The following is a 25,000-nucleotide window of genomic DNA, read 5'->3' as shown; positions in this document are numbered from 1 at the left end:
ACTTCAGATCGTCTAATCAGCGTGGATTACTGCGCTTTTAGAATATTCTGTGGAGTTTACATTCATTTTTTTCAGTTTTTTTTGGGTTTTATCCAGAGCGACTTTCCTGGTGCTGGTTCACTCGCTCAGGAGCTCAGAGCACCATCAAACTCTGACGATTAACGAGCAGTCGTTTTTTTCACATTGATTAAATAAAGAAACAAACAAAACCCAAACCGACCTTACATGTGGGTTTGTAGGTGTCAGTAGACCCATGTTTGCATGTTGTGTGAGCTCTGAGCTCTGTTGTGTTGTTATTCTTCTAGCTCTGAAAGAAAAAAACAAAACAGAATCAAACTTCTGAGGTGATTTTTTTTTTCACCTTTCAGTCTCACTGAGATTCTCAGATTCGTGTTAAACCGCCTCAGAAACCTCTCGGTCTACTGTACGAATAGGTTCCTGAGAGCCTGACTGATATTTCCTCAAGTGACTCTTAAAAAGCGTGACAGAACCCCGGCCTCTGCCCCGTGTAATCAAGTGTGAATGAACATGTAAATTTAGCCAAGTATTAACAGAATCAGTCTTATCTGTCCTGCCACACCGCACCATCACCACCACTAGCGTACCAACACCAGCTAGCGTGACTGAGCTAAAAAAGCAAACAGATTTTTTGGAAGGAAGCGCTATCCGTTATGTTGACGTAGTGAGGCCCTCGGTGTCGGGGGCACTGATTCCCTCCATATGCGTCCATTTTCTTGAGCACGACGGGAGCTAACTACGGAGCTAATGCGCTACTAGACAGCTAGCGTGTGATGATGTGGGAGAAAAGGGATGTCAGGGTCGGTCACGCCGCTCGTTTTAGGAGAAGCAGCTGCACGTCTCACCTGCCTTACACAGCTGTCCATCTGCACTAGCGGTTAGCGCTAACACATCAAAGGTTAGCAACAGCCTTGACTAGCTGAAATCGGGTTTTCATCCCGTCACATGGTTCATTAAATCAGCGTGCAGTATGAGCGCCATCGCGAACAAAGATGGCCAACGACACATTTCTGTCAGTGAGAGAAGAATTTGGTTAAAATTGACACCAATTGGGTCACAGCAACCTCGCAGGACAGCAACAGCGGAGACGGAAAAATAATCTCGTGCCACTCATCAGAGTTCTCTGCTTCCAGTCTGAAGTCCAAGAGGCTTTTAACCTTTTCTGAGGTTTCTGTTGGACCTGATTCTGCTCATGTCCTTCTCTGCACTGCGTTTTGGAAATCATTTTTCTATAAAATAAACTCAAAGTATTTCATATTCCATGTTAACAGGATTACTTAACGACAAACAGGAATCTGTGGAATTCCCCAACTCCCTGACTTCAATTTAAAAAATAAATAAATAAAACCCGCAGTATTAAAGAGTCTCTAGTGGTTTAATTCCAGAAGCCCCTCAGGTTTGAGAAGAAACCTCTGCGCTTTACTAGATAAAGCTGAGTCTGCAGAGCGTCTGGCAACCACGAGGCTGCTGAGGACTGAGCCAGGAAATAAAGCCTTGTTTCCTCGCAGAGGAACGCTGATGTTCCTCCTACTCTAGTAAACATGGGAAAGATTTTATTTCTATGTCAGGAAAGAATTAAAAGTGTCAGGGCCGCCAAGTGGAGATCAAAGGTCCCGGCTGATGCTTGTGTTCGTCTCAGCTTGTACATTTGTATAAAATCTTGGCAGATTTTTGGATGGATCTGGTTCCTATTTGATGTCTGTTTTTACTTTGTGTGAGGTGATGCTGCAGGAGTGACACAGACACCGACACAGACACTGACACAGACTGACACTGGCACAAACACACACACTGACACAGACACTGACACAGACTGACACTGGCACAAACACACACACTGACACAGACACTGACACAGACTGACACTGGCACAAACACACACACTGACACAGACTGACACTGGCACAGATACTGACACTGACACAAGCACTGGCACAAAAACATACACTAACACAAACATAGACTGATACTGGCATAGACAATGACACAGACACTGACACACACAAACATACAGTACACTGCCACAGACCGACACTGGTACATACCCTGACACAAACACTGACACAGACACTGATACAAATACTGACAGGCACTGACTGACAAAGACACTGACATGAACACAGACACTGACACAGACTGGCACAGGCACAGACACTGATACAGACTGACCCTGGCAAAGACACTGACAAAAACACAGACACAGACACTAATATTGACAAATACTGACAGGCACTGACTGATAAAGACACTGACATGCATACAGACACTGACACAAGCACGGACACAGACACTGACACAGACTGACACTGGCACAGACAATGATACTGACAAATACTGGCAGGCACTGACTGACAAACACAGACACTTACACAAACAAAAACACACACACTGACACAAACAAAAACACACACACTGACACAAACAAAAACACATACACTGACACAAACACAGACACTGACACAGACACTGACACAAACACAGACACAGACACTGACACATACACTGACACAAACACAGACACTGACACAGACACTGACACAAACACAGACACAGACTGACACTGACACAGACACTGACACAAACAAAAACACAGACACAGACACTGACACAGACTGACATTGACACAGACACTGACACAGACACTGACACAAACAAAAACACAGACACAGACACTGACACAGACTGACATTGACACTGACACAAACACAGACACAGACTGACATTGACACTGACACAAACACATACACTGACACAAACACAGACACTGATACAGACTGACATTGACACTGACACAAACACAAACACAGACACAGACCGACATTGACACTGACACAAACACAGACACTGACACAGACTGACATTGACACTGACACAAACACAGACACTGACACAGACTGACATTGACACTGACACAAACACAGACACAGACCGACATTGACACTGACACAAACACAGACACTGACACAGACTGACATTGACACTGACACAAACACAGACACTGATACAGACTGACATTGACACTGACACAAACACAGACACAGACTGACATTGACACTGACACAAACACAGACACTGACACAGACTGACATTGACACTGACACAAACACAGACACAGACTGACATTGACACAGACACTGGCACTGACACAAACACAGACACAGACCGACATTGACACAGACACTGGCACAGACACTGACACAAACACTGACACAGACTGACATTGACACAGACACTGACACAAACAAAAACACAGACACTGACACAAACACAGACACAGACCGACATTGACACTGACACAAACACAGACACTGACACAAACACAGACACTGACATTGACACTGACACAAACAAAAACACTGACACAAACACAGACACTGACACTGACTGACACAGACACTGACACAAACAAAAACACATTGACACTGACACAAACACAGACACTGACACAAACACAGACACTGACATTGACACTGACACAAACAAAAACACTGACACAAACACAGACACTGACATTGACACAGACACTGGCACAGACACTGACACAAACACTGACACAGACTGACATTGACACAGACACTGACACAAACAAAAACACAGACACTGACACAAACACAGACACAGACCGACATTGACACTGACACAAACACATACACTGACACAAACACAGACACTGACATTGACACTGACACAAACAAAAACACTGACACAAACACAGACACTGACACTGACTGACACAGACACTGACACAAACAAAAACACAGACACTGACACAAACAAAAACACAGACACTGACACAAACACAGACACTGACACAGACTGACACAGACACTGACACAAACAAAAACACTGACACAAACACAGACACTGACACTGACTGACACAGACACTGACACAAACAAAAACACAGACACTGACACAAACACAGACACTGACACAAACAAAAACACAGACACTGACACAAACATAGACACTGACACAAACACCGACACTGACACAGACTGACATTGACACTGACACAAACACAGACACTGACACAAACACAGACACTGACACAGACACTGATACTGACAGGCACTGTCTGACAAATACACTGAGAAAGATACAGACACTGATACATATACAGACTGACACTGTCACAAACACTGACACAGACAGATGTAGACACTGACACAGATAATCGCTGGACACGTTCACTCCTTACCTCAGGATTGGAAGTCACACTAGGAAGCTCATGACGGTCTCCTCGACCCCGAGTTCAACAAGACACAAATATCTTCAGCATGTCTTCTCACATCAGCGTAACACTTCTAACCTTTAAACCACATTAGGTGCTGTATCCAGATCAACTGGACCGGTCATTTTTAAAGGTTCGACTCCGCCCACAAATCATACACATTTACAAGACATACAGTAATTTGGACCTGGACTTTATCACTTTAAAAAATAAATGTGTTATTGTATTTTATTATTTTATTAAACCTGTAATTAAAAGCTAAATATCTACTGAGACTTTATTATTCAGCGACGATTCGATTATGATGTAACAATGCCATACATCAGCTCTCTTCATTATATTGTTTACACTGTGTGAAGCAGTTACACAGACGTGAACCTACGACACACACTTTTGGGCAAGTCGTGGCCTAATGGTTAGAGCCTCACTTGTAATCCTAAGGTTGTGGGTTCGAGTCTCGGGCCGGCCATGACTGAGGTGCCCTTGAGCAAGGCACTGAACCCCCCAACTGCTCCCCGGGTGCCGCAGCATAATGGCTGCCCACTGCTCTGGTGTGTGTGTTCACTGCTGTGTGTGTGCACTTTGGATGGGTCAAATGTGCGTGTGTGTGTGTGTGTGTGCGTGTCTATGGCTAATTCCACATCCATGTTCGTGCATCCAGGGTTCAACATTTCTGTCTCCTCCAGAGGAATACAGAGACGCACCAGGTTTCCTGTTTTACAAACAACTTATTTTGCTGTTGTTTTGAAGTGTGTATGAGGCAGTGGAGTAAATGATGTGTGTGTTTGGAGGAACGAGCTGGTGTAGTACAGAGGAGTGTGTTCAGATGATCCCAGCTGTGTTTGCAGGTAATATGTGCAGACGGGTGGATCTGGGAACAGACTACAGAACACACACACACACACACACACACACACACACACACAGGCTGCTGGCAGAACCCCGAGCTTTGCTCTAATCTGCTGCATAAAGACAAAGTGCACTTTTCTACAACAGCACATTCAAACTAAAAGAAGTTGCTTACAAAATTCTTGTAGGCCTCAATTTTCAGCATTTGGTCTGTCATTTAAGAAAAAAAAAAAATATATATATATATATACAAATAACTGTCATTTAAATTTTTTCAATATATTTAATACACTGTAGGGGGGCACGGTGGCTTAGTGGTTAGCACGTTCACTCACACCTCCAGGGTCGGGGTTCGATTCCCGCGGGGTTCGACTCCCGGAGGAAACCCCCGAGGCACGGGGAGAACATGCAAACTCCACACACACATGGCATGTGTGTGGAGTTTGCATGTTCTCCCCGTGCCTCGGGGGTTTCCTCCGGGTTCTCCGGTTTCCTCCCCCGGTCCAAAGACATGCATGGTAGGTTGATTGGCATCTCTGGAAAATTGTCCGTAGTGTGTGAGTGTGAGTGAATGAGAGTGTGTGTGCCCTGTGATGGGTTGGCACTCCGTCCAGGGTGTATCCTGCCTCGATGCCCGATGACACCTGAGATAGACACAGGCTCCCCGTGACCCGAGAAGTTCAGATAAGCGGCAGAAGATGAGTGAGTGAGTAATACACTGTACATGAATCCTCAACTGTAAAAATAATACAAATTTATTTAAATATAAAAAAAATCAAATTTTACTAGTTAACTAGCTGATAGCTTAGCATTCAGGTTCTGTGGCTAATTTCTACTCATTTGCACATCACTTTACGTTTTACAGATGCTGGTCATTTAATTAGAATATCATCAAAAAGTTGATTTGTTTCACTAATTCCATTCAAAAAGTGAAACTTGTATATTACATTCATTCACTACACACAGACTGCTGATATATTTCAAATGTTTATTTCTTTTAATGTTGATGATTATAACTGACAACTAAGGAAAATCCCAAATACAATACAGACCAATACAAAGCAAGGATTTTTAGAAATCTGGGCCAACTGAGAAGTATGAACATGTGCAGCACTCGATACTCCTTTTGCCTGAATTACTGCAGCAATGCGGCGTGGCATGGAGTCGATCAGTCTGTGGCACGGCTCAGCTTTTATGAGAGCCCAGGTTGCTCCTCTGCATTATTGGGTCTGGCATATCGCATCTTCCTCTTCACAATACACCATAGATTTCCTCTGGGGTTAAAATCAGGCAAGTTTGCTGGCCAATTAAGCACAGGGATCCCATGGTCGTTAAACCAGGTACTGTTGTTCAGCAGCAGGAAGGACCTTGGACCTCAGACCCCAGAAAACACAGTGGACCAACACCAGCAGATGACAGGGCACCCCAAACCATCACTGACTGTGGAAACTTTACACTGGACCTCAAGCAACATAGATTGTATTTTATAGATTGTCTCTTCCTCCAGACTCTGGGACCCTGATTTCCAAAGGAAATGCAAAGTTTACTTTCATCAGAGAACATAACTTTGGACCACCCAGCAGCAGTCCAGTCCTTTTTGTCTTTAGCCCAGGCGAGACGCTTCTAACGCTGTCTGTGCACCTCATGCTTCCTGCTGCTGACCAACTTTATGTAGATGCAGATTTTATTTTCCAACAGGACTTGGCACCTGCACACAGTGCCAAAGCTACCAGTATCTGGTTTAAGTACCATGGGATCCCTGTTCTTAATTGGCCAGCAAACTCGCCTGACCTTAACCCCAGAGAAAATCAATGGTGTATTGTGAAGAGGTCTATATTGTGTATATGCCAGACCCAACAATGCAGAAGAGCTGAAGGCCACGATCAGAGCAACCTGGGCATAACACCTGAGCAGTGCCACAGACTGATCGACTCCATGCCATGCCGCATTGCTGCAGTAATTCAGACAAAAGGAGTATTGAGTGCTGAACATGCTCATACTTTCATACTTCTCAGTTGGCCCAGATTTCTAAAAATCCTTTCTTTGTATTGGTCTTAAGTAATATTCTAATTTTCTGAGATACTGAATTTGGGATTTTCCTTAGTTGTCAGTTATAATCATCAAAATTAAAAGAAATAAACATTTGAAATATATCAGCCTGTGTGTAATGAATTAATATAATATACAAGTTTCACTTTTTGAATAGAATTAGTGAAATAAATCAACTTTTTGATGATATTTGTCCGTGTAAAGCCACGCCCATTTTACATATTAGAGCTGTGATTGGACAGTTTCATTGCAATTATAGCGTGACTGAAAAAAGTGAAATACAGTGTCGGCTCTTTAATTTGATTCATTTTTCGCGAACTTTGAGAGCCGACTCATATATACGAGCAGTATGTAGAAATTTGTAGGTGAGATTTGTTTTAAATGGTTCTACCGAGACGAAATGGAGGCGAATAACAAAAGCAGTCACGTGTAAAGATATCACAAGGAAGACTCGACTCTTATTAATGAGTCAACTGGTCAAATGTATCTGACTCAATGAAAAGAATCAAAATATATGAATCGGCTCATGTGCAGCCGTCATATCATGTCCTACACTGCCCTCTAGTGGTGGGAGATGAACTTATCATGATTACCATATGAAATTCAGTCACAAAAACATACAAAATGAAGGTTAAATAATCCAGTAAAGTGAGATTTCTCCTTTTCTTTGTAATAGGTTGGGCTTTTAGATTTTCCTCTCTAACATATTTAATTTTTAATAACTATTCAGTTAGTTATTATTATGGACACATCATTTGATTTGTTTCGTAATAAATGTAGTGAATAAGCAGTTTTAGTTTACAACAAGAAATTTTTTATTTTTTTTAACTTAATTTTATCTAATAATGATGGATTTTGTCATTTGTTTATGGAGGGTGTTTTAGTAATAATCCTTTTTTTTTGTTTTACTTGCTTTATGTAAATTGTCGTCGTTGTTTTTTGTTTGTTTGTTTGTCTGGTTTTTTTATTGTTTTGTAGTAGTTGTTATTTTATTTGTTTGTTTTAAATTCATGTACAAATATATCGAACGAATTATTGTTTGTTTTTTGTTTTTTTTTTTACAAATAACCCGGAAACGGGACTTTTATTTTATAAAAACATACCAAATTGCTCTTTACGCCCTACATAAGTGCCCTACATAGGGCTTGATATAAAGTCGCCTCCACCCTCGTTAGTGCACTTCCTCTGACAGTTTGAGGCATTTGGAGATTAGTGCTGGTTTTACGGCTGTAGCTCGAGCTTTTCTGCTCCGCTTTCTCCACTTTCCTGTAACATTGTGGTGAAAGTCATGGCTGCAAAGCGCGCTTTAGTGATTTTGTCCAAGGGGGCGGAGGAGATGGAGACGGTGATACCGGTGGACGTCATGCGTAGAGCCGGGGTTTGTAACTAAGGCAGCGCTAACGGTTAAACTAGCTAGTGCACTAGCGTTAGCATAGCTAGCGTAGTTAGCATAGTTAGCAGCATTAGCATAGTTAGCATAGTTAGCAGCATTAGCATAGTTAGCAGCATTAGCATAGTTAGCATAGTGCGTCTGTCTGAGGTTCTGCAGACCTGTAGTAAAGTTTATATTGTCCTAATTTAAATGTTCTTACTTACACACACTTAAATGCATTTTATTTATTATTTTGCCCCGTGAGAAGTCAGCTGATGTTTGCTACATGAATCAGACAGGAAGTTAAAATGTAGACATAAAGCTGGTTATTAATCTGAAATCTTTAGTGGTTTAATGCATAAAACTGTGTGTAAATTAATCAATAATAATCCTTTAATCAGCTTATTCAGGACACACTTGTCTGGACTGAGGCAAGGTTCGGGTTAATGAAGCTAAATGTCAAAGTTTACTACACACACACACACACACACACACACTCTCTCTCTCTCTCTCTCTCTGTCTCACACACACACTCTCTCTGTCTCACACACACACTCTCTCTCTCTCTCTCTCTCTCTCTCTCTCTCTCTCTGTCTCACACACACACACACACACACCCCTCTGTGCTCTTCTAAACCTTTGAGCTTTAATTATTACAGATGCGACTCGAACAAAACTGGATGTAGCTTTAAAAACAATTTAAATAAATGACTTATTCCTGCTCCTTTAGTGAGTCATTTAATCTGACTCAGCGCTCCAATGAGTCGACTCTTTGCTGTGTTTGAAATGTTCCTCTATTGATAAAAAAAAAACAAATGTCAGAAAAAGGGTAAAAATGATAAAATTTTAAATTTATAAGAATAAGTTGAGGGACATACATCTCATGTTTAAATGAACACTGATCTAAATATTAGTGATGGGAGTTCTATGACTTCAGTGAGACAAATCGTGTGTGTGTGTGTGTGTGTGTGTGTGTGTGTGTGTGTGTGTGTGTGTGTGTGTTTGAGACAGATTGCTGTGACTTTAGCAGGACTGATGGGGAAGGATCCTGTTCAGTGCAGCCGTGACGTCCTCATCTGTCCAGATACAAGCCTGGAGGAAGCTTCGAAACAGGTCAGCATTTACAAACCACACACAATGTTAACATCAACACACGTCAGTGATCTGGTCACACAGTTCAGCAGCCCTGAGTTTATGCTGGTTCATCTGCTCACTACACATTGTTAAGGAGCTGAAAAATGACCAATATATAATATAATTAGTGCTGGGCAACGATTAAATATTTTAATCACGATTAATTGCATGAAAAGTGTATTGCATAATTTTATTCTTTCAAAGCACTGCTGTATGAACAAAAGTGCAATAACGTTTGGTTTAAACAAATAAAGTGCTTTTTTTTACAGCAGTTAACACTTGTAAATCTTAAACATTAATGTAATCAAATTAAATATAACATTAATGTATGAATAAAACATTAATGTTTTATTAAACAATAAATAGATGTTTGCTGGCATCAACGGTGTGCATTGCATTTAAGTGATACTTCAGACTCGAGGTACTCTGATGATGCGACAATTTAGCTTTGCAGTGGTTACAAATAGCTTTAGTTCTATCAACTCCACCGTGTGGAAGAGGTTTAAAATAAAAATGTCTATTTAAGATTTCGGTACCTTTTTCCATTTTTCTGTCTGCACCAGATATTTTCTGTTTCGCGCTGTAGCCCTCTTAGGCACACAACAAATGCTTTCATAGGTTGAGACGCGTGATGACGCTCATCCCAAGCAGTCAGTAGCCCACTGATAAACATCCCACCCCTCCTGTGACCCATAGTGTGTTGTATTCGGTTGTATTATTACAGTCTATCTATGTGTATTCAAACGCAGTGAGCAACGGACTTTCAAAATAAAAAGTATGGTAACGCGCGATAAACTAATTGTCGCCGTTAATTAATTAATGCGTTAACGCGATAAAGACGCGTTAACTTGCCCAGCCATAAATATAATAATTAACGATTGAAATGCATTGCTATTTCTACAATTTATGTGGTCATATGAATTTTTAATTTTAAAAAAGTTGTTTTTATTTTTAATTAATTTTTAAAGTTTATCTGGTAGAATTTCTATTATATAATATACATTTTAATATACATTTCTCTTAATAAAATGTTTTTATAATTTTATAATTTTCTTGTAACTCACTTCCCTTAATTTACGGAAATGGAAATACACACTTATCATTCACACTATTATTATCCATCCATCTGCTATTATTATTATTATTATTATTATTATTATTATTATTATTATTATTATTGATACAGTTTGTTGAGAAATGTCTCCCTCTGGTGGAGTTGTCCTTTCACACCAACAGTGTTGCGTTTGATTTCTATGTATTTATTCAATTGCAGAGAAAATTGGGGGGGGGGGGGGGGCCTAGAAAATCAGTCACTGTCCCACAGGAGTGTGTGACGAGTGAGCTGTGGTGCTTTTGGCATCCCTTCACACACTAGCTTACTTTATAGTGTTTACTCTCACGCACTGCATCAACCTGTCATAGAGGAAAAGAGGTGAAGCCGTGAAAGCGTGAAGGGGAAACGCCGCGGAGGGAAACGGCTGAAGCTAAAATATAAACAGTAACGCAGCAGTGTAGTGTGTATTATGTAGTGTGTATCCTGCTCCACACCCTCTTCACTTATAAACCAGGTTGTATTGTCACTGACACTAGAATTCCACTTCAGGGCCCATATGATGTGGTTCTGTTACCTGGAGGACTGCTGGGAGCGCAGAACCTGTCCGAGGTGAGAACTTATTAGTTGTTGAACTATTTTCTCAGTAGTGTATTTTATATATATATAATATATGTATGTATTTAAAATATATTTTTTATTTGTATAATTTGACAAAATAACTAAAATGTAGAAATGACTTAGAGATCTAAATGGTGTGAAAACAGATTAAGACAATTAGAAGCATTAATGGAGTAAAAATATATGTATTAAAAATAGGTTTAATAATCTTAATAGTTTTATCTTATAATAGGTTTGAACTTTAAATAAATAATCAAAATTATTTTTGAGTAAGAAATTAAAGGAGTTAAATGCTGTTTAAAACGACTCCTTCCACTCATCCTGGCAGAGTCAATACTTCCTCAATAACACCGTCACTCATGTCGTTTTAGACGATGTGTTAATGAGGACGTGGCAGTCTGGAGGTTCGGGTTGTTAGATGTCCATGTTTTTGTTTATGTTTATTCATCAAATACGACCCCCCCAGTGTCGTGTCTCAAAACACACGTTATGATGCCTCACTCTAGACTGATGTTGAGCACTTGCACTAACTAGAGTTTTAAAACCCTTACATGTCTCCTTCAAACCTTCTCTGGAGTGTAAAGCCAGTGTTCAGGGTTCGTGACGGTGATCGCGATGAGTGTGAACACACGCCCCTCGCACTGTCAGCTTTTACAGTCAGAACACCACTCCTTTAATGTATTAGCCACATATGTTATACACACACACACACACACACACACACACACATATATATATATATATATATATATATATATATATATATATATATAATAAGGTCTTCTGATGTTACATTCAGCCTAAATTATTCCTTAGGAATTGAAATAATTGTAGGACCATCGATGCTTAGGAGAAAAGTTGAGATAAGATCATGTTACAGATTCTACAGATCTTTTCCCAGGATGTTTAGGATGGAACGTATTGAACCTATTGGATGACGTGTGACGTCTCTCTCTTAGTCTCCTGCTGTGAAGGAGGTGCTGAAGGAGCAGGAGGGCAGGAAGGGGCTGATCGCTGCCATCTGCGCAGGTACTGTTTAATCCACCGCGCGCACACACACACACACACACACACACACACACACACACACACACACACAAACAATAGCTGACATTGTGATGCTGAATGATTATATCACAATATATTGAAGAAACAAAAAAGTGATCAATAGCATGTTCTGATGACGCAGCTTCCTGTCCTGGAATATTCTGAAACTAGGAGCGAGTGTGTGCGCGAGCGGATGAAATTTAAGCTACGTATTTTTTTAACCTGTAACAGAAAAGGACGAGTGTTTTGAGTCCGAGACGATAAACAGATTTATACGTTAATGCAAATAATAATAGACGTTTAGATGAAAAGGGAAGGATTTCTTACCGCTGTAGATTTAAGCTATTTATCCGGAACACAATCTTAATCATAAATGACAAAGAAGGAAAAAACGAATTGCGTCAAATTTAGAAACGTTTTTTTTGCACTGCCTTAAACCGAGACAAACTGAGGTGTGAGGACATGCCTTTGTTTTACGCGCTACAGCTTAAAGCAGTGAGATCTTCCTGCTTTCTCTGGCCGTAACTGTAACGTGTTCCCTGCTATAATGAAGGTTCTTATAGTTATAGGTTACATGTCATCAGCTCAGCCGACGAAGGACTCCAGAAGGACGTCAGGAATTGAGGGCACCGGTGCAGAGCTGTGGGGGGGGTGGGGGGGGGACAGTGTCCTAGAAAATCAGTCACTGTCCCACAGGAGTGTGTGACGAGTGAGCTGTGGTGCTTTTGGCATCCCTTCACACACTAGCTTACTTTATAGTGTTTGCTCTCACGCACTGCATCAACCTGTCATAGAGGAAAAGAGGTGAAGCCGTGAAAGCGTGAAGGGGAAACGCCGCGGAGGGAAACGGCTCGAGAACCAACTCGCGCTTCTGTGACGCGACGTTTTAGTGTTCGATCGGCGTCCGTGTCCTCTTTCTCCTTTATAAGAGCGATCTACTAAGCACCAGGAACCTGTAATATTTACACCACACCTCAAACACTGCCATGCTCCAAAAAAAATCAATCTCTCTCTCTCTCTCTCTTTTTTTTTTTTCCTTTTTTTCTTTTTAAATGAAAGCTTTGCATGAGCTGAGTGCAGAGTCAGCATGCCGGCACTGCAGACAGAAAGCTTTTCTAAATATGGCCCAAAGAGCTGAAACCGAAGACGTCAGTAATATTAGATAACAGTGAATTGATCTTTTTGAAGTGACTTTTCTCTTCACATAAATACATCATCTTTTTTTTTCTTTACATTTTAATTATCGGATCAGCAGCAGTCAAGAGTCTAAACAGATCTGGAACAAGAAGAATATTATTGTCCTTCTGCTGTAGATCTTTTATCACTGGAACGATGAGGAGTTGTGACCCCAGTACGAGGAGTGAAGAGTAATAATGCTTTGGGTTTCAGGTCCCACAGCACTGTTGGCTCATGGAATCGGTTTCGGCAGCAGGGTCACGACCCACCCGGGTGCCAAAGACAAGATGATGGCTGGAGGTAAGGCTGGAAAAGAGTGTGGGAAGTCTGTGTAGTAATGCTAGAGTAGTTTTTAGAGGAATGAAGTTCCTCAGGACTTGCTGTTGTAGGTTTAATGATGAACATTTCGTCCTGTAAATCCACTATAAAATGGCATTTGGGGAAATTTTGTAATTTTCACACCATCTTTTATTTATTTATTTATTTATTTATTTATGATAAACTCTTATTGATGAATCTTAGACTTTAGTTTTATACGTAGTTTTAATTAAATTTATTTGTATAGCGCTTAACAATTTTCCGTCGTCTCAAAGCAGCTTTACAGAAGTATGGAAACAGAAGAGAGAGAAAATGAAATAAATATATAATAATAACAATAATAAGAAGAATAAAAATAAATAAATGAATATATACAATTAAAGTTTACAATTAAAAAAAAAAAAAGATTAACATAAAATATTAAATAGTATATATCTATCTCTATCCATGTCCCTAACGAGCAAGCCGGAGGTGACGGCGACAAGGGAAAAACTCCCTGAGAGGACATGAGGAAGAAACCTTGAGAGGAATCAGATTCAGAACTGAACCTCGTCCTCATTTGGGTGACACTCTACAGTAAATAGTGTCAATGTAAATAACATCCTTCCTACAACAGTTTATAGTTCCTGAGGAACTGACGGGTCATCGTCGTAAACTCGTGAGTTCAGCGCAGAGCTTCCACGTAAAGTGCTGCATCGTTTGTTTGTTTGTTTGTTTGTTTGTTTGGCTAGGTCACTACACGTATTCAGAGGCCCGTGTCGAGAAGGACGGACACCTGATCACGAGCCGAGGCCCAGGCACCAGCTTCGAGTTCGCCTTGACCATCGTGGAGGAGCTGCTGGGCGCTGAGGTGGCAGCGCAGGTCAAAGCGCCGCTCATCCTGAAAGATTAATGCTCATTAATTCATCTGTACAGCACACGATTATTGTGTTCTCTTCCTGAACAATTAAAGCACCTTATTTTAAGAAAGCAGACTTGTTATCATCACATGCAGTGACATGATTAAGCACCTTATGGCTTGTTTCTATGGCAACATTAAAACTAAATCATAATATTGTGTGATTGTCGTTCGTCAGATGAAACTATATGTTGCAGTAAGAGAGTTCATGACGATCTGTTCATATATATACAGTAAATAATGCGCCATTTGTGTGTTAATGTTTCAACGCCATTTTCTCGCCAATCACAGCACAGTGGGCGGGTTTAGTGTGTAGAGTGCGCGTTGCTGATTGGAGAAGTGTATGATGACTGTCGTTCCCAGCTACCATTAAGATACGTCTGGGTCTTTTTATTTGTAGTCATGTGCTTTAAACGAGCCAATCAGGTTCACCCCGCATGAATCCAGCGCGTGTTAGCGCGTGCTTGATGTCAGAGGTTTTCAAATTTGGCCGGTTGTTTTTTTGTCTCTCGGTTGTCACGCGCGCGCACGGAATCCACCGTTATTTTGGTCTGAGGTGAGTTTTTACATGGTGTTCAAAGGCACTGGTTAATTATGAGTTTGGGTAAGTTTTAAGGTTAACTCCGACATATAACCACTTTAATAACGGTCATTTATAACGGTCATACATAACGTCATGGACTTATAAGAGCTCCAGCGAGTTAGCTTGTTGGCTACATGGTTAACCGTACAGATCAGATGTAACGGCATTTTAGTGATGAGACCTGTGTGTGTGTGTGTGTGAGAGAGAGAGTGTGAGAAAGAGTGTGTGTGAGAGAGAGAGAGTGTGAGAAAGAGTGTGTGTGAGAGAGAGAGAGTGTGAGAAAGAGTGTGTGTGTGTGTGAGAGAGAGAGTGTGAGAGAGTGTGTGTGAGAGAGAGAGTGTGAGAAAGAGTGTGTGTGTGTGTGTGAGAGAGAGAGTGTGAAAGAGTGTGTGTGAGAGAGAGAGTGTGTGTGTGTGAGAGAGAGTGTGTGTGTGAGAGAGAGAGTGAGTGTGAGTGAGAGAGAGAGAGTGTGTGTGAGAGAGAGTGTGTGTGTGTGTGTGTGTGTGAGAGAGTGTGAGGACGAAACCTTAACAAGAACTAAACTCATGGACCATCTCAGGACCACCGAACACACACTGATTACAGGTTAATTCTGTGTAACATGGTGTTAATACTCCATAAGTGTACAGACACATCATGTGTAGCAGCAGATGTTATTATACATCTATAACTCCATCTATCTGTGTTTAACTCGAGCACTTATGATTTATGGCTCTATCAACCTGAACTTTCTGTTTTTGACCAAATTAAAGCCAATTAATTCCCAGAAGGAGAACGGACGCCGAGCGCTTTGGGAAACAGTCCCTTTTGTTTCTCAGGCAGCTTTTTCACAAACCCGTATCTCATCTTGTCTATCGTGTGTCTCTTAAATGTCTTTGGAGCTGTTATTCCTTATTTTTGTAATATCAGGTGACCTTACTGTGACCTTTAAGAGCCTGTAGAACCCTGGGAGGCAGGACGAGGACTGGGATCCTTTTGGTCAGAACAAAAACAAACGGGGAGCTGATTAGAGGAGTTGTGAGAAAATGGTGATGATCCGTATACAACGGGTAGCTCCTCCATTTGCCTTCTCCTGCTCCAACACGTCCACTTTCAAATCGAGCAGAGCTGCAAATTAGTTAATCGGTCAAATCAGTTGTTTTAAAGATCAGGGGCAGGAACCTGTGATCCGGGGCAGGAACCTATGTGTTATAGCTCGATTGTGGGCTATTAACACGTGTGGCTATTTATAACTTCACCAGTTCCATTTCAGAGAATTGCAAGTTGTGGAAATGTTGTGCAGAAATGCATAGAGAGGTTGGTTAGTTTCACACTTGTGCAGAGCTGCTGTGTGTGTGTGTGTGTGTGTGTGTGTGTGTGTGTGTGTGTGTGTGTGTGTGTGTGTGTGTGTGTTTGCGCACACGCAGAACAGGAAGACGAGTTCATTAGCACATGATGGATTGTAATTTCTCAGCAATTCACTTGTTTTTTTTTTCCCCTGCTTTCTGTATCTTCCTTCTTTTTTTAACTTCTCTGTAACTAGGTTTAAAAAAAAATTAACAACTTCGTGCTGTAGGATTTTTAAAAAAAAATTTCCTAAATTACTTTTCTGTATGTTTGTGATTATCGTTGCTGAACTTTCTGCTAGGGACAGGGTGGCTTAGTGTTTAGCACGTTCACCTCATACCTCCAGGGTCGGGGGTTCGATTCCCGCCTCCGACTTGTGTGTGTGGAGTTTGCATGTTCTCCCCGTGCCTCGGGGGTTTCCTCCGGGTACTCCGGTTTCCTCCCCCGGTCCAAAGACATGCATGGTAGGTTGATTGGCATCTCTGGAAAATTGTCCGTTGTGTGTGAGTGAATGAGAGTGTGTGTGTGTGTGTGTGTGAGTGCCCTGTGATGGGTTGGCACTCCGTCCAGGGTGTATCCTGCCTCGATGCCCGATGACGCCTGAGATAGGCACAGGCTCCCCGTGACCCGAGAAGTTCGGATAAGCGGTAGAAGATGAATGAACTTGCTGTTATGAGGTGGGGCCTCATAACAACTAGAGTCCTGTCAATATATTGTCTAATTTTTAAACCTACTGTATGTAGAGCGAATTTTAATGTATTTTGGAATCGATGCAAACGTAGTCAACGCACCTTTTATGTGGACACCTAACCACTGCACCCATGTGTGCTCGTTCATTAACATGACGTTAGTCACCATAAGCTTCACTTCTCTGGGAAGTCTTTGCACTAGGTTTTGGGGCATGGCTCTGGACATTTGTGTTGGTTCAGGGTTATTGGGCGTTGTCATGTCATGCTGGAACAGGGATGGGCCTCTTAGATCCAGTGAATGGAAATTGTAAGGCTACAGTACACAAAGACATTGTGTACAATTGTGTGCGTCCATTTGTGTAACAGTTTCGGGCAAAACCACACCATTGTCAGCCATTCAAGCAAAAGACTGTGTGTTTGTTGTGTTCGTTCAGCAGGTAGTTGTTTTGATCGGACAAGCCGTGTTCCAAGAGCGCTGACATTTAGTGTAATGGCACTAAATCATGCCGTTTGTATCCAAGTTATACTACCAGCTTGTTACGGTAAACTTTTACTGTAACGTCTCTCGTAGGGCCGGGCGATAAAACGATAACGATATGTATCGCGATAGACACGTGATCGATATCAATAAAAAATGTGTTCGATAAAACGTTAGATATTTTTTATTCTTTGTCGGTAACTCTCTGGTAACCTAGCAACGTAGGGAGTGACACACTAACAGCCAATCATGTAACAGTATTGTGTTTATTTGCGCCAAATCGTTGTCTCCTGCCGGTCTGCTGGATTCCTCTTCAGTAAACCGGCGACCGATGAGCAGAAAATGAGCACAATAAAAAAGTGAATAGTTCAACATCAAGTACGATCAGAGGAAGAATAACTCGAAGAGCTACTTTTTTATATTTCTGCAGGTTTTATATTCCACACGATGTTACTGTAGTGTATCAGGTTTGTGTTTTATATTACAGACGTATCTCAGTCTACCTCAGGTTTATTTCTGTTTAAAAACACTGCACATATTTTACACACTTTATTCACCAGAAGGTGAACAGCTAGTGAACTTCCTCGCACTAAACTCTCAGCTTTCTCTGTTTATATTTAACACTTTGCACTATTTTATTACACTTTATTAAACATTTCTTACACTTTCATTTTGCACCTTAAATGTTAAGAGATGATAGTTAAGTGTTCATTGTGACTTTAGACTCATGTTTACATTATAATTATTTGAGGTTTGTCTTAATAACTGAGGGGATTCTGATGAGAAGAAGGTTTAGTTTAAAATAAAAAGGTTTACATGTAATATATTTTTCTCCTGGTCCTTATTTTAAATGGGTCATAAAAAATATCAATAATTATCGATATCACGATATGAAACACTGATATCGTGATACAGTTTTCAGCCGTATCGCCCAGCCCTAGTCTCTCGGGTTTGTGTGTGTTGTTTAAAACATCATCTCTATAGTAATTTTAGGCTAAAGGGGTGTTGTAATGCTTATACTATCGAGCTAGACTCTGATAAATCGTCCAGCACGAGCGTTCTTTAAAGCCATACTAACAGAATAAAGTAGTGCGTCGTCTTTTATTGGCAGAAAACAAACAGCTAATATCTTCTCACCAGCGCTTTTCACATATCAGAAAGCATGTAGCTGAAGTGTAATAACTGTGTCAAATCTCAACGACAGCAGGAGCATGAGGATTTATAGTAAGTGAATGTTGTGAATAAGTTAACAGCTCTCAGGAACAGTAGTTTGTCCCAGTGGCACGGTTATTAATAGGGTTAATAATGTCAGCGCTTTATATAGATTAGTCATATTAAATCCGCAGCTCTCTGAGGGGCTTCAGGGCGGATGGTGTCGGTTTCCAGCTCTAAAATAATTACCAAAAGTGACAACATCCATCACATTTTTTTGATCTGTCGTTAACACATTATCGTGTTAAAGAGAGCGATGTTTTGTAGCCGTTTCTAGCTAGAAGCGGTTTCTTGGAGTCCCGGGCCGTGGGGGTGGCGTAAATTTTAAAACGTATGCAGAAAAGAACTGTCTGTAAATTGTATTAAGCAGTCGCAGGGCTCCTCCTTGTGCTGTCGAAAGAATTGCAATCGCAACATGTTTTTCTGACTTGAGCGGGACGCCTTGGCTCCGACGTGCCGTCTAGCTAACGTCAATCCTCCTAACGTACTTAAGTTAGCTCGCATCTTCTTTACATGTATACAAAGTCATGTGACTGGTGTAAACTGGCTTCTATAGAGCATTTTTTTAAATACATAATAAGCATCCTAGTTAATAAAGATTATTATCGTTCGTCTCACACCTCCAGGGTTGGGGGTTCGATTCCCGCCTCCGCCTTGTGTGTGTGGAGTTTGCATGTTCTCCCCGTGCCTCGGGGGTTTCCTCCGGGTACTCTGGTTTCCTCCCCCGGTCCAAAGACATGCATGGTAGGTTGATTGGCATCTCTGGAAAATTGTCCGTAGTGTGTGAGTGTGAGTGAATGAGAGTGTGTGTGTGCCCTGTGATGGGTTGGCACTCCGTCCAGGGTGTATCCTGCCTCGATGCCCGATGACACTTGAGATAGACACAGGCTCCCCGTGACCTGAGAAGTTCGGATAAGCGGCAGAAGATGAGTGAGTGAATGAATCCATTGCTATTGTAGTCTTTACAAATCCCTTGACTAAGTGCTAACTAGCCTTTTGTGATAAGAACCTACATGATCTGTAGAGTGAGACCGGAGGGGATTGAGGTGCCCTTCACACCCAGAGCACAGGGTTAATTACGCTTTCTTGGCTGTCACAGCGTTGGGATTTAAACTCTCAATGTACCTGTGATGCTTCTGCGTTTGTACTGCTTCACAGCCCCAATGGCTCATTTAACTGTGATTTACACCACAGTGCTGTTTGATTCTGATTGGCCAGAAGGCCTCGATTCATTTACTATGACAGCAGCTCTAAGAGATTTATTAAAAATACCCCAACCCGTATATACAACGTCTGTCGCTTTAAATGCTGATTGCTGGTATTACTGTGAAATGGCGATGAATTCTGAAGACACTGTGTGGTGACATGCTTATGTAGAGCAAAGTAAAAGAAGCTGAACGTCTTTTAGACTGTGCTTTAAATCCGAGTTATAGAAAAGCTGCGTTAATTCGTCACAATCCGACGGAGCCGTCGCGCAGGCCGCGTGTGTGCTGTAATACGAGGAAGTTCATACGGACGCTTCGCCGCAAGGACGTGCCTAAACTGTGAGCCGAATCCTGCGACATGTCCGTGACGGTGCTGGACTTGAGCCAGACTACAGACGATGCGCAGCACAGCACAGCACAGCACAGTGCTGGAGCTACTGCAGTCCCCAAGCCTCTGCACTGGAGCAATGCATGGGAAAGTGAGACTAAGGTTACAGCCTGAACAGAGAGAAGGAACAACCTGGCATCACACACACACACTTTTTTTTGCTCGTCTTTCATCCCTTTTCTCTTCCCTCCGGTAGAGCTGAATGCTGCAGTGTCGACTTCATGAATTTTGAATCGAGTGACTCTGCAGAATCACCTAGGAGGGGGAGGGGGGGGGGTTCGGGGTGTGCGAGTCTGCGCAATTAACCTGGTCATCTCCGCGTCGGAGGCATGAAGCGGTAACGTATAGAAACGCAGACGACGCCGGTAAACAAGTCGCTCACAGGCTTTCAGAAAGAGCCAGCCGAGTGTGCAGCTAATAATTACAGCCCGTAGCAACCCAAGCGTTCCTAATTAAATGACACAAATAACACTTATTGGAGGTGGGTAGTCGTTCTGAACTGTTCTGTAATTCTCTTCTCTCTGTCTGAACAACGAAGCCCAGGTTTAATCGAATGGCCTTCAGGTTGTAGTGTCTGGGGGGAAAAAACTAAATAATAATAATTCTGCCCTGAAAAATGGTTTAATATTAACTGAGGTGCTACAACATTCTGGAGCTAATCTGCCGGTTGCTGCCGTACGCATTTATTTATTTGTTTGTTTGTTTGTTTGTTTGTTTGTTTGTTTATTCGGTCGTTCTATATTTAGCACAATTGCTCCTAAATGCAATATTCCATCACTGAAGTAGACTCAAATTCCCAGAATGCAGTGCAGCTGTGTGGCACTATGATGAACGGGGCATAGAAGCCTTTATTATCGCCACATACACATTACAGCACAGAGGAATTCTTTTCTGCACATACCCCAACTGAGGAGGTTGGGGTCAGAGTGCAGGGGCAGCTATGATACAGCGGAGGGTTGGAGCAGGGAGGGTTGAGGAGCCTTGCTCAAGGGCCCAACAGTGGTAGCAAATGAATATTCGACTCGGAGGAAGTTTAATTTATAACCTAAAATCTGTCCAGCAGAAGAGTTAGAAACCGCAGGAAGACATAATGACGAGCAGAGATTTACAAGAGCGATCCGTCTCAAACGTCATCATTTCTCCTCACTAACACACACACACACACACACACACACGTGTTTAATGTAGAGCTTCTGTTACGGTTCCTCAGGTAGAAACGCTTAGTCATGGCTACGCTGCTAACTAAAGCCGACATGTAGGGTTTATAATCCTGATTGTTTCTATATTGTATATATTTTACCAACCAGGAGGTCCAGTTTTTTTGCCACATTGAGATGTTAACTGACTTCATTAATTTGGTGTTGAGAGATGTTTAATAAATCTTCTGTAGATACGGGTTCAGCCCCAAAGCTCTCAGACTGCAGGAGTGGGGGGGGGGTGTTTTTTTTCCTCCTGTGTCTTGCACTGACTGTTTGTCCATATGCTGACTCTTCCTCTGACTGTGCAGAGAGGTGTGTGTGTGTGTGTGTGTGTGTGAGAGAGAGAGAGAGAGAGAAAGGGAGGGTGGGAGCGTTGCCTTTAACTCACCGCTCTCTCTCTCTCTCTTTCTCGCGCTCTCTCTCTCTCTCTCGCGCTCTCTCCTCGGTTTCTCTGCATTCTCATCTTTCTCTCTCTCTCCCACTCCCTCTCTCTCTCTCTCTCTCTCCACCATTCCCCCCACCCCTCCCTCCCTCCACCCTCTCTCACTGTCTCTCATGCTGACAGGAGAGCAGCGCGGCTAGGCACGGCGAGACCGAACCCACTCCCCGCTGTCGTCTCGTTCTGCCCCGCCGCTTCTTCTTCTCCTCCTCCGGCTTTCTTTCTCCCTCAAATCAAACGAGCGGAAATCTGGCTGCACCCGGGCCGCTCTCCTCCATTGTCAGTCGTCGGCAGCGGACAGAGGTGGGTTCTCGAACACCATCGCTAGATCTGTCGTTTCTTCCCTCCTCCTCCTCCTCCTTATCGCCTTCCTCGCTCAGTGCTTTTGTGCGTACGTATGTGCATGTATGCACACTGTGCCACTTTCACACCGCTTCTTCTGCATGTCTGCATACCGTATTGCACCAGGGGGTATTTTTGGGTAGCACGTCCTGCTCTCGCATCTATTCCCGACACGACGGGATTCAGAAACCAGTTGCATGAAACTCCGCCGTTCGATTGGCATTTCCCTGAGCTCTGCAGCGTACATGCATTGGATGCAACGCGATAACGATACAGAACTCCGTTTAGAGGTTCATGACGCCGGTATTCATCTGAGAGTGCCTTTCACGTAAAGGTGGATCGAAGTCTCTGCCCGCGTTGCGGTGCATGTGGACGGGTTTACTCAGCAAGTGGGCACAGGGCCAAGGTGGGGGGATCGCAGGTAGGCACAGGTCGCAGGGTTTTGGTGCAGCAACTTGAAGAAAATCAGGTGCCTACGTTACCAAAGGAAGTCTTCAGAAATACAGCAGGACGAACGCGAGGGCCGTATTGTTTTGTAGCCACACTGCATTCTTTTTATCCATTCACCTCGAGGGGTTTATGGGTAGCTTGTTTAGTTCTTCAGGAATATTCCACACGAACAGGAAGAAATGCTCAGAAAACAGCGGTGACATTTAAGTCGTTTGTTGTTCTGATTCAGGCTTTGATCTAGATGCCGAAATTGTTAGTGCAGAGTGTGATGGGATGCGACATGGCACGTCCTTTTAGATATTGTAATAAATAATAACGTTCGGTTTATTCAAGGTCAGCGGAAGGTGACTGAAATAATTATTCAGACTGGTTTGTTTAAAAAAAAAAAAAAGGCAGAAGAATAAGAACATGCAGGGGCTGTCCCATCACAGGATGGAGGGAACTCTGGGGGAACGAGGAAGTGGAGCCAGCTTCTGGACCGGTCCATTCTCCACAGAGTGGGTGATGTGATGTACGATAAGAGCTTATTTTCTAAATCAGCATCACCAGATTTGGTCCTCCAGGGTTCCTTCTATGGCTGTACAATCTATATACAAATATTTCTCACAGAATTCTGACCGATCACAAAACATTCAAATTTTTTGTTATTGTTGCATTTTAAAGGTGCGGTCTCCGTTGTTTGAAAGCCGATGTCGACATTTGAAATCACCAAAACAAACATGCCCCTAACCCAAACGGGTCCCACCCCTGTATTGATAGCTCCGCCCACACATACATACGTAACCCGGGCGACTAGCAGAAAGAAACGTGTCTTTATCATAGCTGAAGGGAAGAACAATACGATTGTAGATAAACAAACAAGCAAAAATGCCACACAAGCATAATGATGTAAAGGACAAAGGCATATATTAGTTCTGTGTAACAAAGCAAAACCAACGTTACTCACCTATCGAGAAGGAAAAAAGCGCCTCGGCGTCTTAAGTAAAGTCGGCCACATATTCACAGGTCGGAGTTTCCCGAGTCGATAACTCCTGAGCTAAACGCTGTTACTACACAAAACGCGGTTGTAGCTGCCTCTCTACATTACTACGATAGAAAAGAGGTGTTATTTGTGTAGTAACAGCGTTTAGCTCAGGAGTTATTGACTCGGGAAACTCCAACCTGTGAATATGTGGCCGACTTCCTGCTCCTTCAGTTCTCTCCAGCGCTGGAAAGCTGATCCTATATTAACACGTCCTACTTCTTGCCGTAAGTCTTTCTTCTCTTTCTTTCTTTGTTTTTATCCTCCATTTCGATGTTAAAACCGTTTTCTGCTAATGTCACACACATGCGCACTGAACACTCTCTCCACCCATATCGACAAGACACGCCCCTTTCTGCTCATTGGCTGCACGTTAGTTTCGTATCCGTTTTGTTTGTCGTCCCGACTCAGTTTTCTGAAGTGTTTCTCAAACGACGGAGACCCCACCTTTAAACGTGCAGCCTGTGTCATGGTGCTGGTCAGAAAATAGTTCTTCAGTATAGACTCGGTGCCAGTATTCAGGCCTGTTAACAAGTTGTTTGATAAACCATCACCAGAAAGACCTGAAGAATTTTTTTTTCCCAAATTTAGTTGAAATGATCTGTATAAATAATTTTACTATATTCTTTTAATTTAGGGAGTAAAGATTCACTCTGGTTATGAGGTGGTTTTATGCTGGCTTTCGATTTATTTATTTATTTATTTATTTATTTATTTATTTTTCTTCATTCGTTCTGATTGGCACGTTTTTTCATTGTGCTGCACCACCTTATGATGTGTCATTACACTCCGACACAAACGAGCATTACACACTGGAAAGCTGGTGCTCTAAACAACTTTTCTCAGCAGGTTTTGCTGACTTTGTGTTTGTTTGTTTTTGTTGTTGTTGTTTGTTTTTTTT

The 25,000-nt window shown here is 42.2% G+C and overlaps 2 protein-coding genes across 4 annotated transcripts in view; both read left to right on the top strand.

Annotated features, from left to right (window-relative positions):
* The first annotated feature begins 8,331 nt into the window (after positions 1–8,331).
* Positions 8,332–14,921, top strand: park7 (parkinson protein 7). Its single transcript, XM_027168827.2, has 6 exons — positions 8,332–8,528; positions 9,534–9,635; positions 11,260–11,319; positions 12,288–12,357; positions 13,765–13,851; positions 14,601–14,921. The coding sequence occupies exons 1-6, from the start codon at positions 8,439–8,441 to the stop codon at positions 14,759–14,761; spliced, it is 570 nt and encodes a 189-aa protein (XP_027024628.1). The 5' UTR covers positions 8,332–8,438; the 3' UTR covers positions 14,762–14,921.
* Positions 14,922–15,173: 252 nt separating this feature from the next.
* Positions 15,174–25,000, top strand: part of kcnab2a (potassium voltage-gated channel subfamily A regulatory beta subunit 2a) — a 70,529-nt gene continuing 60,702 nt past the window's right edge. Inside the window, exons 1-2 of one of the 3 annotated variants that reach the window (XM_027168822.2) lie at positions 15,174–15,323; positions 22,413–22,589. The gene's annotated coding sequence lies outside the window, so the exon portion shown is untranslated. The remainder of the gene's footprint in view (positions 15,324–22,412; positions 22,590–25,000) is intronic. The other 2 variants (XM_027168823.2, XM_047810596.1) reach the window with 2 other exon arrangements.

Source organism: Tachysurus fulvidraco, chromosome 2 (assembly GCF_022655615.1).
Source record: "Tachysurus fulvidraco isolate hzauxx_2018 chromosome 2, HZAU_PFXX_2.0, whole genome shotgun sequence".
NCBI classification, from domain to species: domain Eukaryota; kingdom Metazoa; phylum Chordata; class Actinopteri; order Siluriformes; family Bagridae; genus Tachysurus; species Tachysurus fulvidraco.
The sequence above is the reverse complement of the archived record's forward strand: the minus strand, read 5'-3'. Positions and strand labels throughout refer to the sequence as shown.